The 18,747-nt window shown below is 40.4% G+C and overlaps 3 protein-coding genes across 3 annotated transcripts; 2 read left to right on the top strand and 1 right to left on the bottom strand.

Moving 5' to 3' along the window:
* Positions 1-912, bottom strand: LOC101165677 (olfactory receptor 11A1-like). Its single transcript, XM_011489191.1, has one exon. The coding sequence runs from the start codon at positions 910-912 to the stop codon at positions 1-3; it is 912 nt and encodes a 303-aa protein (XP_011487493.1).
* Positions 913-3,660: 2,748 nt separating this feature from the next.
* On the top strand, positions 3,661-4,627 carry LOC101165430 (olfactory receptor 142-like). Its single transcript, XM_004081400.2, has one exon. The coding sequence runs from the start codon at positions 3,710-3,712 to the stop codon at positions 4,625-4,627; it is 918 nt and encodes a 305-aa protein (XP_004081448.1). The 5' UTR covers positions 3,661-3,709.
* Positions 4,628-13,715: 9,088 nt separating this feature from the next.
* Positions 13,716-15,099, top strand: LOC101165184 (olfactory receptor 142-like). Its single transcript, XM_004081399.3, has one exon. The coding sequence runs from the start codon at positions 14,132-14,134 to the stop codon at positions 15,047-15,049; it is 918 nt and encodes a 305-aa protein (XP_004081447.1). The 5' UTR covers positions 13,716-14,131; the 3' UTR covers positions 15,050-15,099.
* The last annotated feature ends 3,648 nt before the right edge of the window (positions 15,100-18,747 follow it).

Below are 18,747 nucleotides of genomic sequence, written 5' to 3'. Positions count from 1 at the left end.
TCAACGTAGATACCTTTTTAAGTGTTTAGAAATTCCTTTCATCTTGAGCCCGTAAATAAATGGGTTGAATAAAGGATGATAAAGAATTATTTGCAATGTCATAATTAATCGTGCAATTTTGGGAATATCTGAATCCACTCGAGCTATAATGACATCATACAAAACCAAGCAGGAGAAACTGAATAAAACCAGCAGGTGAGGGAAACAGGTCTCAGCAGCCTTTCTCCTGAACTCTTTACAACTTTGATAGGAAATTATAAATATCTTTGCATATGTAAAAACTGTGAAAAGCATAGGAAGAATTACAAGATCTACTAAAGCCACTATGCCAATCACAGTCACTGATCTTGAGCTCAAGCAGTAAATTTTGTACATTGTGTTGTTACAGAATATTCCATTTAGATCAAATTTGCAGATTTTAGCTTCAGCGTTTAGAATAGTCAAAACTGACATATGAAAAGGAGGTACAGTCCATGCTAAAATCAGCAAAGCTGTCACAATTCTTTTGGTCATGATAGCCGCATATCTGAGAGGTTTACATATAGACACATATCTGTCATAGGCCATGGCTGCAAGCAGTAAAAACTCTGAACCACTGACAGAGTAAAACATGAAAAACTGAAGGAGGCAGGCAGAATAGGAAATGATTTGCTCTTCAGACAGGAAGTCTATCAAAAGTTTTGGATAAACAGTGGTGCTATAAATTAAACAGTTCAGTAACAGAGCAGCAATGAAAACGTACATGGGCTTATGGAGGTCTTTGTGGCTGCAGATTATGTAAACAATTGCAGAGTTACCACATATTATCAAAATATATACCGCAAACATTATGAAAAAATAAAGATATCTGTATTTGCTCATTTCTACATACCCACTCAGAGTAATGTGGGTAACGTTCAACCTGTTATCCATGAAAACTGCGGTCTCTTTTTTGTTATTGTGACGACTCTTTGCACAGCTGGTGGATTCTCGTCTGCTGCTACAGACTGAACTGGCTGAACCAGCGGAAATCGTTTTTATTGAACATGACCAACTCCCACTGGATCTAATCTCTGGAGTGCTGCCTAACTCTTTGACATGTTATGCGTGAAGAGTAGTTCTATGTAATAGTTTCATTTCATTGAAAACATGTGTAATATTATAATTTATAACAATTCCAGCTGCCAGTGCGACTTTGGATGCAAATTAGAAGAAAGGGGAAACCCTGTGAACCTGGAAGGGATAAAGGTTAATGCTCGATCACACCAAACGTGATTAGCGGATCAGGAGCGACCAGTTTCAGTGTTAAGTCAATGCTACATACACAATGTAGGGGTCCTGCAGTGCGATTTGAGCATCCTCCAGCAGCAGTACCACAAGGGCAGTAAATGCCTGCACCACACTTCATATTTTCTTTCTCTTTTTTGCTGAATTTTTTTAATCCAATATCATTTTCTCTGAGTTACCGGGGCCAGAAGATCACTACTGTTCATTCTGATGCTGTCATCTGCTGGAGGAAAGACGTCAGGCCTGACACAACAACATGAACCAGTTGGCAGAAATCATACACATCAGCAATCTGAGACCCGAGATGAGTTCCCGAGTGTTACCATGATTTACGGGAGATGTTTGGTAAAACCAAGGCTTCTTCACTTCCTCCACATATAACCCTACGAATGCGCCATCCAGTTCTTGCCTACTACGTCTCCAACTTATGGTTGGACTTGGAACAAGCATTATGGTGTAAGTAAGGAAAATGTCAGCCCAAAGTTCAAGAAACTTGGAAATAGTTGAGTCTCTCTGGTCTCCCAGAGCTAACTCCATTTCTTTGTGGGCAAGGGGCTCGGGGGTGGCCCCTTCCTGGGGGGTTGTCTGTGGGAGGAGGGGGGGGGGGGTCCTATAGGTATGGGACCTTGGCGGTTTAGCCAGTTGGGGTCTCCATGAGGCAATTGGTGGGGGCTGAGGACCCACTACGGAGATAACGTCTCTTGGCTGGTCTGGGATCACCTTGGGGTCCCCTCCAAGGACCTGGAAGAAGTGGAGCTACTATCCGACCTGCACGCCCCCCGGGTTCTGGAGACATATAGGTCTTGGACAGATGGAAGGCTGCAGCCAATCACCTTCTCAGCTGAGGGCACAATACTTTGCTGTCTGTTTATGTCCCTGGTTGTAGCTCCAGCGTACCACACGGTGATGGAGGAGGTAATGATGGATTCTATGATGGCCGAGTAGAACTGAACCATCATCTGGGTTGGCAGCTTGGCTTTCTTCAACTACCGCAGGAAGTAAAATCCCCTGCTGGGCCTTTTTGAGCAGAGAGCTGATGGACGGCTCCCACTTGAGGTCCTGAGTGATGGTGGTGCAGAGGAAACGAACAGAGTCCACTTTGGTGATGGGAGAGTCTGTCAGGATGAGGGGGGGTGAGGGGCCTGTGACTTTCCTGAAGTCCACTATCATTTTCACTGTCTTCTGGGTGTTCAGCTCCAGGTTGTTGATGCTAAACCACGGCTTGACATGGCTGGAGGTGCAGCAGTTGGTGTACAGGGAGAAGAGCAGAGGAGAAAGTACACAGCCCTGTGGTGATAGAGGGGATGGTGGAGACATTCATCCCCAGCCGCACACACTGGCTCCGGCCCATTAGGAAGTCAGGGATCCACCTGTAAGTGGAGTCAGGCACGTTTGACTGGAGAAGCTTTTCCTGGAGAATTGAAGGGAGGACAGTGTTGAATGCCGAGCTGAAGTCCACGAACAGGATCCTAGCAGAGGTACCAGGGAGTCCAGATGCTGCAAGATGAAGTGGAGGGCCAGGTTGATAGCATCCTCTGCAGACCTGTTGGCTCTGTAGTCAAACTGCAAAGGGTCCAGGAGGGGGGAGGTGAAGGACTTGAGGTTGGGGAGGACCAGACGCTCGAATGACTTCATGACTACAGACCTAAGTGCCACAGGCCTGTAGTTATTAAGACCAGTTATGCGGGGCTTCTTGGGGACAGGGACGATGGTGGACAGCTTGAAGCAGGCTGGGATGTGGCATGACTCCAGGGAGGTGTTCGAAAGTGTCTGTGAAGACTGCTGCCAGTTCAGCTGCACAGTGTTTCAGGGTGGCAGGGGAGATGCCGTCCGGGCCCGGAGCCTTCCGTGGGTTTTGCTTCCGGAAACGATTGAGTATCTGTCACAGAGAAGACAGTAGTGGGGGAGAGGTGGTCCGGAGGGGTCACACTGTCCTCAGTGATTTATGCCAGCCTTCAAAGCTGGCATAAAAGGTGTTAAGCCTCTCAGCTGGGGTGTCAAACTCCAGGCCTCAAAGGCCGACCTCCTGCTGGTTTTTCAGAAATCCTGCCTCATCTGCTGTTGATGACCTGGATCAGGTGTGTTTAGCCAATAAAGAGCTTCAATGCAGGTTGGTTAGAAAACACGCAGGACACCGGCCCTTGAGGCCTGGAGCTTGGCACCTGTGCTGAGTAGAGGATCAACCTTTCTTTAACCTTGTTTCATTTTGGTTGTTATGATGAGTTTGTTTACATGGTAGCATTTTTTTTCATGAAAGAGTAAATGAGACCCTTAGAGGGTAAGATAGATCTGTTATATAGTAGCTCTGACATAAACAGATTCCAGTTTGAGCAACAACACAGATCAAAAACAGTTCTCTTTCAAACTTTAGGCTTTTTTCCCACTGTGCTGATTTATTATTGTTTGAATTACTGTTTTTTCATTATCATTTTGAGGAATAAATATGAATGTGACATACATAAGTCTTAAAGGTCATGTGGAGATAGAAAAGTACAGGTATTTTTATTTCTTTATGATGTTAACTGTTTATATTTTGATTGTCTGCAGCAATTGTACAATAATTTCTCTGATTGTGATTCACAAGAACCTTCATGAGCCTATGTACATTTTCATTGCAGCACTATTGACTAACTCTGTTCTTTTCAGCACAAACATCTACCCTAAACTTTTGACAGACTTTTTATCTAATGAACAGGTCATCTCTTATCAAGCCTGTCTCTTTCAGATTCTGGTTTTTTACTCATTCAGTTGTTCAGAATTCTTACTGCTGGCAGCCATGTCTTATGACAGATATGTGTCCATATGTAAACCTCTGCAATATGCAATCATTATGAGAAAAACAGTTGTCTTTATTTTACTGGGATTGGCCTGGATTGCACCTGTTTGTCACGTTGTTGTTCCTGTTGTCGGAAATGTAAAGTCAAAGCTTTGCAGCTTTACATTGAACGGTATTTTCTGCAACAATTCTATAAATTATCTTTTCTGTGCAGGTTCTAAAGCTCTGTTAACATTTGGTTTAGTTACTCTGTTTAACATTGTTATTCTTCCCATGCTGTTCATAATTTTTACATATGTAAAGATTCTCTTAGTGGTTTATAAAAGTTGTAGAGAAGTCAGAAGAAAAGCTGCTGAGACCTGTTTACCTCACCTGCTGGTTTTAATCAACTATTCGTGTTTGATGACTTATGACATAATTATAATTAGGCTGGAGTCAAATTTCTCAAAGACTGCTCGTTTTGTAATGACACTGCAAATGATCATGTACAATCCTCTTTGCAATCCAATCATTTATGGACTAAAAATGACAGAAATCTATAAACACTTAAAGATGTTATTATATAAAGGCAGAAATAACTGGTAATTTTCTATCTATATTAAGGCTGGTGTCACTAACCATACAAGCTCTTTAGGACAATTTTAAAATGCAAATGTTTTTAGAGTTACACATTTATACATCTACTTTTTTTAACAAATAGGTGAATAGTTTATGAAAAACTAGTTTGTAAAATTTTTACAATAAAAAAGTTTCCTTTATGAGGCTAATTACAGTGTGTTCTTAATTTTATATGAAAATCAAATTGTTACCCTGAAATTACAGTCTATTAATCAATCATGTATATCATTATATTTAATTGCATTGTGACCCAATGCTTGAATTTAAGAATTATTTGGCAAGAGGTCACATCAAGCAATTAGATTATTTTTTACTCAAATATATAAAAGCTTTTCACTTGTAAAAATTACATTAAATGAAATATTTACAGCGATTAATTTTTAATATTCTAACCATCAGCTCTCATTGCTAGAATCTAGAATAACCTTCTTCTGCTGTTTTTTTAGTTTTTTTTTTTTTGTGGTGTTATTTTTCTGTTATACGACGGAGTTTTAGGGCCACCAAAAAAAAAAAAAGTAAAATTACAAGATTTTAAGTCGTAAATTTATAAGAAAAAAACTTGTAAATTGACGAGATTAAAGTGGAAGTGAGCATACAGAGCAGCAGCAAGTGAACGCCGCGCAGTAGCAGAGCAAATCGACTAAACTCAATGGAACAGGTGAGCTGAATGTTTATTGATAACATTCCAAATGTTTGGAAGCTCATTTGTTTTATTTACGATTTATTAATGTTTTATTAATTGATGGGTGGTTTGCAGGGTCTCTGCTTCCCGATGAAGCCATCGGTATCCCTGCAGGCTGCTGTCCACTTCAATCCTTTCTTCCTCCACCAAAGATAAGATCTCTACGTTTGTGTGATGCTTCTGTCTGAGGAGGAGGAGCACTTTTTGGCATTTTCAACATTCTAATGCTAATATAACAGACTATTTTCATACCTTTTTATTGTTTTATGTTGAAACGGAACGTTTCATCTGGAGGAGGGGGCGTAGGTAACACTGTTTACTTTTGCATTGGTGTTCGGTTGACAGTTGATGACGTAAGGTGACAAATGAACTTCAGGGTGTGTGAATGAAAAGCAAAATAAAGGATGCAGCGGTCTTTGGGCTGCAGCGGGTGTTGTTAAACTCCTCTTTAACAACACCCCGGAAAGCCGGCTCCACTGACAATAATCTGATTTTGAGTCGCCAAAAAGTTCCGTATCTGTTCGTTTTTTTTAAACCCATCCGGAAATAAAGCTTCACAAAAGGCATTACATATTTCATCTTCAAGCTAGGCTCCAATAAACGGAAAACGTTGGTGTTTTTTCCTCGTTAATCTATGACTTCTTTCTCGTAAATTTACGAGATTGTAAGTCGTAATTAATTTTTTTTTTTGTTTGTTTACTGGCCCTAAAACTCTGTCATACTAAGACAATGGTCGATCTATATTTTTTGGGATGCTTTTTTAGTTCTTTCTTTATCAGTTTTGCACTTTAGGCAGGGAGTAGTCCTAAATTTCCTCCCAAAAACAGTAGTTGGCTGGTGTCAGGAAATAAGATGCTGGGGGATTGAATGTTTGTGAGAGATGAGGGCTTTGTGCTGTATGCTGTGGCCTGTTACCTTATACCTGTTTGATTCGCAACAACCCTGTCAAACCTGTTTGAAGCTCTGAAGACTGAACCCTGGTTTGTTGTTTATTTCTTCTCACTGCTTTCTTTATACATCTGGGGCTTCATCCTTATTGAAGACTTCATCATTGAGCAACCCAACAATTCTATTTGGATAAATCTATGTGACTTCATGGTGACTTGGGGGACCAAGTCAGTGTAAATGTCCAGTATTCATCTAGCAAAAAATAGCTACACACCATATTAAAATACATTGTGGTGAATGAGTATATGTATTATGAATAAATTAATAACCCAAATGTCCTTCGGTGTTGAAACAATGTCTCAGCAACATCCAAGGTCTTGTCAAACCTTTCAACAAACAAAGCCTCAACAAATAGGGACCAACTTCTACAGCCCACACTTCCAGTGTTAGAAACACTTTAATGGCCCTGAGAAGATCTAACCTAGATGAAGCCAGTAACCCTTTATATGTATGACACAGTGTTTAGGGAGTGCTGCTTGCTCATTTTTTATACATAATAATAAATAATAAAAATTACTATGAGGTAGATATAGGAATATTTAAACATAACTAAAAAAAAATGCAACAGTAGTTCCAACCAACTCGCCCACAGTTCAGAGGAAGTTACGTACACTGGGATGCGTGAATTCAATTTGTATGGTAGTCCACTGAGGCAATGGTGTGGGCATAAGTTGGGTGAAAGTCCTTTTAAGCTGGGCTATTAAGAGCCCCCTACCGGCCTGACGGGAGGATGGGGCTCATCTGAAGGTTCAGGTCTAGGTCACCAACTTGGACCTGGCCAAATTCCCCCAAAAATCACTTGTGAGTATTCTGTGTTTGGACTGGATAGAGGGCCCCTTTGTCTTGTCTCTCATTCCCACCACTTCTCACACTACTGAATCCCAGCACCCTAATAAGTGTTTGTGATTGGCTGCGCCGCATCACATGATGCTGTGACGTCACGAAATAAAGACCCGTGATTGGCCGACCGACCCACGAGACCAAATGACATCCCCGCCGTGGGAAACAAAAAGTTACCATGAAGGAGAAAAATACACAAAGGGACAAGCAGGTTAAACAAAGTCAGGAGCAACACCTGGGTTACACCCTCCCCTCTCAAACCCATGCAACTCCGGTGCATGTTAAATGACATCGACATGGTACTTGAGGCCAGATGTTGGGGCGCTAAAAGCTCCCTCCCAGGCACCAGCTAGACAGTGGAAAAGCATTTGCACTTTAGAGATAAGCTGTTGTCCTAAAGCCGAAAACTGTAAACAGTGATGTGGTTGTCCGTCTATTGTGGAGTGACGAATGGACCAATCGGGCTCAACGGCCTGTATAGCACTCTCAAAATCTAAAACAGGTGGGAGCCTCAGCAGGATTGGGAACTGATGTTGCCGCACTGGGTGATGCCTCTGCTGGGCAACCAACTTCTAAAGACTGCCTTATATCAGGAACCACAGGGACTACTGGTTCTGGTAATTCATCACCTGGTCCCAGTTCTCCTTCTCCCCCAGGTCCTCGAGAGACAGCCTCTTGCTCCCTCCCACTGGACGAAGATGGATCATAAGCATCAGACTTCTCTGAGGACTTTCCAACAGGCAAGTTCCTTTCAGGTAAGGTAGGTCCAGGTACTGGACTTTGTCCGGTCTTAGACATGAACGGAAGAGTGCCTCTGTCATGGAACTTCACATGCTGTGAAATACACACGAGGAAAACTCCACTTCTCTTCATCACTCAAACACTCCTCTGTATCCACAACTAGCTGCCCCTGACTCCGAGTCTGAGGTCGGTCTACAGTGGTTGAAGGTAGCAGGTCCGGCTCTTTACTCTCAGGTAAAAATCTGCATGGTAGTAAGGTGAAGGACCCTAAACCAGTGGGAACAGCTTCGATGTCACAAGGATGGATCGGCCTAGCTCGATGTTTAAACGAAGTCTCATCGTGAAGACGGATGTGATGTTTGTCCAAAGTCGAGGTCCTGATGAGAGAATAGCTCAGGTATCTGTTTCAGCTAAGAGGTGACTCTGTCTTTGGTGACTTTAAGTGTCGGATTTGGATCATTGTTGTAGTTGGTCTTTATGTGTCTGTCTTCTCCGCAGTTGTAGCAGTAACCTGGCTTCAGTCCTGCAGATGAAGGTTTTTTTCTAGAATAGATTTTTTCCTCATTGATAATAATTTGCTCTCTGTGGTCAACTCTTGTGAATACCCCCCTATAGTAATATCAGATCAGTCTCCTGTTACGCTTGATACCCCCCCCCCCCCCCCCGCAGGCAACTCTTTGTCACGGTCTTCATGTCGCTTTAACCCATTGCTTCTCAAAGACACAGACTTTGTTCAGTTTATTAGTGAATGTATAGACCTTTACATTTCTACTAATAATACACCAGATGCATCTGCAATTTCAATTTGGGAAGCATGTAAAGCATTTCTGAGAGGGGAAATAATATCATACGGTGCCTATAAAAATAAGATTGCCTCACAAAAGAGCCGTGATCTTTACTTTGTCATATCGGAACTGCAAAATAAGTGTGCAGAGTCCCCCAGTGCTGATCTATCTAAGGAATTGCTTATAAAAAAGCAGAATTTGATTCGATGGCCACCGACGAGGCAGTGCAATTAATACTCAGGACCCGTTATAGCTATTATGAGTTTGGGGATAAGCCTAATAAAATACTCTCACACCAGATTAGACAGTCAACAGCAGCTCAATATATTACCGAACTCTCTACCTCTGATGGACTCACACTTAATCCTCAAACTATCAATGATACATTTATGGATTTTTATTATGCTCTATACACCGCTGAATGTTTTCCTGATGAGAAACGTTACAGAGCTTTCTTTTCACATCTTAATATTCTGACAGTTGAAGTAGATGTAGCTGCTCAATTGGATAAGCCTTTCACTGCTGAAGAACTAAAGAACGCTGTCATGTCTATGCAGAATGGGAAAAGCCCCAGACCGGATGGGTTTCCATCTGAATTTTTTAAGGTTTTTATGGATAAACTATCCCCTCTAATGCTAAACATGTTACAGGCTTCAGCTGATATTGGTGCCTTACCGGCAACTTTGCGACAGGCCACAATCTCTTTTATCCTAAAGAAGGATAAAGATCCCAGATGCTGCAGCAGTTATAGGCCTCTATGTCTGCTGTTTGCGGATGTTAAAATTTTAGAAAAACTGCTACCAAAACGCTTAGAGCCGATAATGCCCACATTAATCAGTCCTGACCAAACTGGCTTTATTAAAACCAGACATTCATATCACAATATTAGGCGGCTTATGAATATTTTATACTGCATCTCTTCAACTGGCACTCCTGAAATGGTCATCTCCATGGATGCTGAAAAGGCCTTACCTGTTTTATACTCTGAGACGCTTTCGCTTTAAATTTCTGTCATGGATCAAATTACTGTACACATCCCCTATGGCACGTGTTCGCACTAATAACGACTACTCAGAATACTTCCCCTTGGGCCGTGGAACTAGACACGGCTGTCCTCTTTCCCCTCTTTTATTTGCGCTAGCCATTGAACCGCATGCGGCGGCCATTAGAACTAGTCTATGTGCGGTATCTTGAGGGGCGGTGTAGATCATAAAGTAGCCTTATATGCAGATGACCTTTTATTATTTATTTCAGATCCAAGTGTCTCCATGCCACCAGTTTTAACTCTGCTGAGCGAGTTTGGTCAGATCTCTGGCTACAAATTAAACCTAAATAAAAGTGAACTTTTTCCTATCAATCCGGAGGCCATGGCCTACCCCCCCTCAGACTTACCTTTTAAAATCTCTCCATCTGTCATAAAGTTAATGTGATGAAGGACATTATTTATTTATTGAAGGAAATATGAAATGTTTTGAGAATAACTTTCTTTACAATTTTCTAAGTAGAGTGCCTAATTATGTGGGAGTGGCAAGACGTATGAAATCTCTCCTGGCTTGCCTACCAGATTTTGTTTTTGTATTTTTTCTGAATTTCTTGAGAGAACCCCGCGACAAGGGTACAATATCAAAAATGTATAACCTTTTACTATTCACCCTTGATTCATGATCTGACCATCTACGCGTGGCTTGGTCAGAAGAGCTTCATGTTGACATAAATGATGATCAGTAGAGATCTGTGCTTGGGCGAATTCACTCATCAATATGCACCCGGCACTGTATCATTCCATGTAAAGTGGTTCATAGAGCTCATTGGTCTAGAAGCAGACTTGCCAGAGTTTTTCCTGGTAGTGATCCTAACTGTGTAAAATGTAATCTAGGCCCTGCAAATCTTACTCATGCCCGTCGCTTTCTGACTTCTGGGACTCTGTATTTGACTCTTTATCCTCTGTCTGTAACGTCAAAGTACACCGATCCCCAATGACAGTCCTTTTTGGTATACTTCCGGACAATCATTCTCTCCGTCCTTGGTTAGAGGACCTTATTGCCTTTCTGACACTATTTGCCCGTCGGACTATCTTGATGCACTGGAAAGATCTTCGCTCACCCATTCACTCAAAGTGGATGAAAGACTCTATTTCTTTAATTAAACTTGGAAAAAACATTCTCTTAATGGTACTGGTTGTAAATTCTCTGAAATTTGGTCACCTTTCTTAGAGCATGTCATGTCCTTGACCTTAGAAACGACCCAGTGGACTTTCAAATACATTAACAGGTATGAGGTGTGCAGTGTCTCTGCTGTTCATAGATTGGTAGCACAGAATATTGTTTGTAAGATTTTATTCATTCATTTGTGTACTTTTTTTTCTTTTCTTTTCTTTCTTTGCAATTATGGTTTTGAATTGTTTTTTGTTTTTGTTTTTCTTATATTGAAAAATGTATAAATAAATCATACATAAAAGAAACTCTCCCCCTGGCTCCTCTGCCTTTATTTCCCTGAGGGACCCACGACAAAGATGGTGGTGAAAATGTTAGTCAGCTCCACTGACTCTGAGCTGTTTCTAGCACAGCACTTTTCTGGACGAAGACATGAGGTTCTTTCAGGGAACTGCTGTAGCCACTCCTAGAGCTGTGACGGTGTGGGATTTTTGATCACCGCGATGATAAACCAGCAGTGTTGCTGTCAACCGCAGTACCCCCCCCCCCCCCAAAAAAAAACACAAAATCCCACGTCGACCGCGTCGGAAATAAATACAATTACAACGCAGTATTCTTTCTTAACAAATGACAGTAACAACTAACTACTACCTATCTAACTATTGAATTAACTATATACTATAGGTGTTGTAGAATGACTGTGTGAATGTGTCAGCGCGCTGCATGTGCAGGACTAGGAGGAAGAAGTGCACACACGTGTGTTGGGGGGTGCGTGTTGATTCTTCTGCAGTGGACCGCTCTCTAGCTGCACGTGAGTTTCACCTGTGCTCTCTGGTACAGACATCTTCTCAGAATATTATATATTGCCCAGTAATAAGCGAGACTGCAGACACTTTGTTACCTTTCCGGTAGCCATGAGCCTGACACGCATGAAGAATTCGGGGCTGGAGGCTCCGCCTCTGTTTATACAGACACGTAACGTTGCGCTGCACAAAATAGTTCCCAAACAAAACATGTATGATATTCATGGAAATCTAACAGTGCGCGTTCATTTTTGGTGTTACAGAGTGAAGGAGAAGAATAATACCCCCCCCCCCCCCCCCCCAACACAAAATCCTCCGGTGGGCGGCCGAGTCGCGCACTCAAGAAGGCACGCAGCTTGTAATGGAAAGGAATACAATGGAAATTAATAATTAGAAAGCAGTAAATTTGTCGTATTTCCTCGCGAGACGGAAATTTCTGTTGTAAAATGAGGCTGTGTGTGTGCTTCTAAAACCGCACAAGTGTGTGTGTGAGAAGAGGGAGCTGCATGCCGCGTGCAGCTCCAAGAGGCAGTAACAGCCGCGCGCAACGCAACTCATGGTGCTGGGAGTGAAGGAGAAGAGTGATAAAAGGTTTTCCCCAGAAACCCTTGAAGTCTGAACACAGAACTAGCAGAAAAAGGAAATTATCAGCAAAGATGAATGTGTTTAATGTGTTTATTATAGTTCCAATCACGCACCATATGCAGAACTTTCAAAAAAAAAAAGTGCAGTGATGCGGTTATCGTCACACCCCTAGCCACTCCTCTAGTTGCCACATCCACGTGTTGCCACATCCACATGTTGCATTGTTCTGCCACATCCACCACAATGGCTTTCTCTGTTCTTTATGTAGTTTAGGCTGTAGCTGTTGGTACTGCGAACATTTTCCAGTCATTGTCACTGTGTCTTTACCCATTGAAGGCCAACACAAGACCTTTCTTGGTTTGGCCTTTGTGGGTTTTACTCCTTGGTGATCAAAGTGCAGCTTCTTTAGCATCATTCTTCTGTAACTCAGCAGTGTGATGATATCGTCAATACTTACAATGTAATTTTGTATGTTGTTGTTGTTTTTCTTCAAAACAGCCAAGTAAAGATGTAGCATGATAAGGTACTTCAGTTTTGCAGGTTAGTCATGTGTGTTTATCGCAATCAATTTGTAATTTACAGATCACTGCAGTTTCTACTTTCAATTGACGGAGTTTTTCTCACTCGGGACATGCCTACAGAACTTTCTCATCACAGTCATGGATTTTTGTCAAGCATTTTCATCATGGTCAATTGCTGTAGGTGTTGAGTGTATCAGCAATGTGCATGTCTTTTCCCAATATGTATGTGATATGCAGAAAAAACCTCTGCAGTAAACCTTTACATTCCTTGCAAACCTGCTCGTCCTTTGAACAGGGGCTTTTGAATAATGACCTCCAAAGGCTTATGGTCTGACAGGACAGGGTTTTGTCTGCCATACAGATAATGGTGGAACCTACACAATGGCAAGCAATGTTTTCTATTTAAGCATTTATCTTTTTCGATCATACTGGGCAACCTTCCTGTAGCAGACAAGCTCAAAAATCATCTTTTGAACTCAGTTTTGAGAACTCAGTGCTCCTATGATCACATCAGAGCCATTTTGTCCCAAACACAAAAGGGGTTAATACAGCACTGGTAGCGTCTCTGAATAATCTAGTGAATCAAGACATGGCGACATGCTCACCAGTGCCCTTAAAGAGCTATACAAAAGGAATAAACCCCAGTTACTCCTATGAAGTGGCAATAAACTTGAGAAAATGTCTTAGCGGTTGCTGGTCCCACAAGAGCATCAAAGTTTATGAACACACCTTTGCACACGTATCTTGCAGTAAATTTTGCACGTGTATAAGAAGAACCGGTGGACAAAAACTTTAAGCATGATTCACATTTAGTATAAATGCAGCACAGGTCTTCTATGAACCTCCATCGTGCAGATTTTTACTTCAACTTTGTCAATCATTTCTTCTGAGCCACTGATTTTCAGGTTCTACAAGCTAAACTGATAACCCTTTGAAATAGTTTTACAAATCCTGTCTACTTGTAAAAAAAGTCAAAGATTTTTTAGGAACAAGTTCTGTTCCTATCATGGCCTCCACTGCTTCTTCTTGAACAGCAGGGGGATCATTTTTTAGTTTTACTCAAATGTTTTCTTCAGGCCAAAGTAGCCTTTCTCCAGACGTATATGGTTTATTTGCAGATGGGTAGACTTGAAGCTGTACTGAAAGTTCAATGCAGTAGAGGATTGACTTTTTTTTAACCTTGTTTCATTTTAGTTGTTATGATGAGTTTGTTTACATGGTAGTATTTTTTTCATGAAAGAGTAAATGAGACCCTTAGAGGGTAAGATAGATCTGTTATATAGTAGCTCTGACAGAAACAGATTCCAGTTTGAGCAACAACACAGATCTTTGAAACTTTAGGCTTTTTTCCCACTGTGCTGATTTATTATTGTTTGAATGACTGTTTTTTCATTATCATTTTGAGGAACCGTTATGAATGTGACATACATAAGTCTTAAAGGTCATGTGGAGCTAGAAAAGTACAGGTATTTTTATTTCTTTATGATGTTACCTGTTTATATTTTGATTGTCTGCAGCAATTGTACAATAATTTCTCTGATTGTGATTCACAAGAACCTTCATGAGCCTATGTACATTTACATTGCAGGACTATTGATCAACTCTGTTCTTTTCAGCACAAACATCTACCCTAAACTTTTGACAGACTTTTTATCTAATGAACAGGTCATCTCTTATCAAGCCTGTCTCTTTCAAATTCTGGTTTTTTACTCATTCAGTTGTTCAGAATTCTTACTGCTGGCAGCCATGTCTTATGACAGATATGTGTCCATATGTAAACCTCTGCAATATGCAATCATTATGAGAAAAACAATTGTCTTTATTTTACTGGGATTGGCCTGGATTGTACCTTTTAGTCACCTTGTTGTTCCTGTTGTTATATTTGCAAACTTAGAGCTTTGCAGCTTTACATTGAACGGTATTTTCTGCAACAATTCTATAAATTATCTTTTCTGTGCAGGTTCTAAAGCTCTGTTAACATTTGGTACAGTTACTCTGTTTAACATTGGTATTCTTCCCATGCTGTTTGTAATTTTTACATATGTAAAGATTCTCTTAGTGGTTTATAAAAGTTGTAGAGAAGTCAGAAGAAAAGCTGCTCAGACCTGTTTACCTCACCTGCTGGTTTTAATCAACTATTCTTGTTTGATGACTTTTGACTTGATTATAATTAGGCTGGAGTCAGATTTTTCAAAGACTACTCGTTTAATAATGACACTGCAGATCATCATGTACAATCCTCTTTGCAATCCAATCATTTATGGATTAAAAATGACAGAAATCTATAAACACTTAAAGAAGTTATTGTATAAAGGTAGACATGACTGTTAATTTTCTATCTTTATTAAAACTGGCTATACAAGCTCATACATATTTGGACAATTCTAAACACAATTGTTTGTAGAGTTACAAATGTTGATTTTTACATCTACTGTTTGTCTTTATTTAACAACTTGGTGATTAGTTTCATGAAAAACTAGTTTGTAAAATTGTTATAATAAAAAGGTTTCCTTTATGAGTCTTATTACAGTGTGTTCCTAATTTTTTATCAAAATTAAATTGTTACCCTGAAATGAGAGTCTATTAATCAATCATGTATATCATGGTGTTTAATTACATTGTGACCCATTGGTTGAATTTAAGAATTATTTGGCAAGTGGTGAGATCAAGCCATTAGATTATTTCTTACTAAAATATAAAAAAGCTTTTCCATTGTAAAAATGTTTTAAAAGATTACATTAAATGAAATATTTAAATGAAATATTTAGAGCGATTAATCTTTAATATTCTAATATTCTCTTCAGCTGTCATTGCTCAAGTTTTGGATAGTGCAAGTCAAACAAGTTTTTCTTGATTCTGTCAAAGGTGCTAATCCTTCTTTGTTTATTTGCATTATTTGTACATGTTCCATCTTGTTCTTTTTTCTACTGTCTTTGTTAGTTTTGTAACTTAATATTTCAATGTTTTTTGTTTCTTTCACATATACTCATACACTCATACACTTACACACACACTCATCTAAACACAAATACATATTTGGAAAATTTACATTCATACAATAACTTTGATAACAATTAATTTTTTCATAACAATTAACTTAACCTGCAAACAATGACATTTGTAACCTGGAACATATGTGGGATTGGCTCACAGAAAAAGAAGAAGAATGTTTTTACTTACTTGGACAACTTGGAAGCAGATATTTGTTTACTCTAAGAAACACACTAAACAGATTTAACCCAAAGCAAATTGGCAACATCAAAATTTACTAATTCGTTCACAGCTTTTGATAATTTAAAGCAGAAAGGGGTCAGTATCCTCATAGATAAAAGATTTATTTGTATGGTTAATAAAACAATTACAGACCCTGAAGGACGTTTTCTCATTTAAAACATATTTATCAACAATAACCCAGTAACAATTCGTAATATTTATGAGACCAGTATATATGATCCGTTGTTTTTTCAGAATGTTTTTCATTTATTTCAGATATTTCCAACTTTCCAATTATTATAGGAGGGGATTTTAATACCGTTCTTGATGCATCATTAGACAGGTCCAACAATGATAACTGTAAACGTAATTGGGAATCCATAAATACAATAAAACAATTCATGAATGAACTTGACCTTGTAGATTGTTGGCGAACTCAAAATCTCAAAGCCAGAGAATTCACAATTTCTCACCTGTCCAATCTCGCATTGATCTCTTTTTAACCACTAACTCAGAGATCTCGGATTTAAAAATCCATTCAATCACATTTAGTGATCACGCTCCCGTTTCATTTCAGTGAAACCTGTTAGATACACAAAATCCCAGCGTCAGATGGAAATTCAATTCATCGCTCCTTAAAGATACTGAATTTAATAAATATTTTGAGAAAGAAGGGGTATCCTTTCTAGAAATTAATGACATGCCAGAATTGTCATCCAGTATTGTGGGAAATAGCCAAGGCAGTTCTACGAGGAAAAATCATATCAGGAAGAAGAAAAGAAACTGGAGCAAAGGATTAAAATACTTGAACCAATTGAATGGAAATAATCCAACAGAGGAAACACAGAAGGAATTAAGAAAATATCGAGTTCAATTAAACACTGTAATAAATAAAAAGACACAATTTTTATTTCAAAGATTAAGACGAGAAAAATTTCACCATGAAAACAAATCAGGTAGATCCTTGGCTAACCAAATTAAACAAAATAAATAAAGAAAAATGATCTCTACTTTAAGGGACTCGGCTGTGAAGCTGACAACCTCACAATTTAGTGAAATATTAATGAAATATTCAGAGAATATTATATAAACGTATACGCCTCTACTAATAACACTGGACAAGAAACCATCAACTCATTTCTTAGATAGATAGGTAGATGACTTTATTAATCCCACAATGGGGAAATTTCATTTATCTGTGGCAGCAACACGACATTCAGAAATAATCTATATAATATAACATCAATAAAGGACATCACAAATTACATTTATATTAGATAATTAAAAATATTACTAAAATTATTATGAAAAATTATTATCAAAAATGAGATTCTTATTAAATAAAGAAATAAATATTAAATAAATACAGCTGCAAAAGTGTAAAAAACATGCGGTCTGCAAAACATGTAAACTGTAAAAAAACATTACAAATTTTTTCAAAATACAGAAATAACTAATGAAGTTCACACCAAAAACAAAAACAAACAACTGTTCAGGAACAAAAAACAATTTAAAATTGAAAAACAACAACTACAACAAAAGTAAATGAATCAATGACTAAACAGAAAAACACCCCTGGAACCGTGGAGTGTCACTTTGACACGGTGTTGTACAGTCTGATGGCTGTGGGGAGGAATGACCTGCGGTAGCGCTCCTTCTTACACTGAGGGTGCAACAGTCTTGTGCTGAAGGAGCTGGACAGCGCCTCTACAGTTTTGTGCAGGGGGTGGGAGGGGTTATCCATGATGGATGTCAGCTTAGCTAACATCCTCCTGTCCGCCACCTCCTCGATGGACTCAAGTGTGCAGCCCAGGACAGAGCCGGCCCTCCTAACCAGTTTGTTAAGCCTCTTCAAGTCTCTGCCTGCACTGCCCCCGCCCAGCACACAATTCCATAAAGGACCACTGAAGCCACCACACTGTCGTAAAAGGTCCTCAGCAGCTGTCTGCACACGCCAAAGGACCTCAGTCTCCTCAGCAGGTGAAGGCGACCCTGGCCCCTCCTGTACAGAGCATCCGTGTTGTTGGACCAGTCCAGTCTGTTGTTCAGGTGAACACCCAGATATTTAAATGTGTCCACGACCTCAATGTCTGAACCCTGGATGTTCACCGGTGACTGTGATGGTGAGGACCTCTCGAAGTCCAGGATCAGCTCCTTTGTCTTGCTGGTGTTAAGCAGCAGGTGGTTAACTTCACACCAGCTAACAAAGTCAGTGATGACCCCCCTGTACTCCTGCTCATCCCCCCCTGATACACAGCCCACAATGGCACTGTCATCTGAGAACTTCTGCAGATGACAGTGGTGGGAGTCGTAGGTGAAGTCTGATGTGTACAGGGTAAACAGGAATGGGGAGAGCACAGTCCCTTGAGGTGCCCCCGTGCTGCAGACCACCACATCAGACACACAGTCACGCAGCCTCACAAACTGTGGCCTGTCTGTGAGGTAGTTGATGGTCCAAGCAACCAGATGTTGGTCCACACCTGCAACCTCCAGCTTCCTCCTCAGCAGTGATGGCTGAATTGTGTTGAAAGCACTGGAGAAATCAAAAAACACGACTCTCACAGGGCTCCCAGGGGCCTCCAGGTGACACAGGGCCCGATGCTGCAGGTAGATGATGGCGTCATCCACCCCGATGCCTGGTCGATATGCAAACTGCAGCGGGTCCAGTGCTGAGCTCACCTGAGTGCGGAGATGGCTGAGGATGATCCTCTCCATAGCCTTCATCAGGTGGGAAGTCAAGGCGACAGGTCTGAAGTGGTTCGGTTCCGTAGGACGAGGTACCTTTGGAACCGGAACCAGGCAGGAAGTCTTCCAGA

The sequence above is a fragment of the Oryzias latipes genome, chromosome 21 (assembly GCF_002234675.1).
Source record: "Oryzias latipes chromosome 21, ASM223467v1".
Taxonomy (NCBI): Eukaryota; Metazoa; Chordata; class Actinopteri; order Beloniformes; family Adrianichthyidae; genus Oryzias; species Oryzias latipes.
Note: the sequence above shows the minus strand (reverse complement) of the source record. Positions and strands in the feature narration are given on the sequence as shown.

Coding starts and splice junctions, on each gene's coding strand:
- LOC101165184 (XM_004081399.3), top strand. CDS start 14,132: ATGAATGTGACATACATAAGTCTTAAAGGTCATGTGGAGCTAGAAAAG.
- LOC101165677 (XM_011489191.1), bottom strand. CDS start 912: ATGGATAACAGGTTGAACGTTACCCACATTACTCTGAGTGGGTATGTA.
- LOC101165430 (XM_004081400.2), top strand. CDS start 3,710: ATGAATGTGACATACATAAGTCTTAAAGGTCATGTGGAGATAGAAAAG.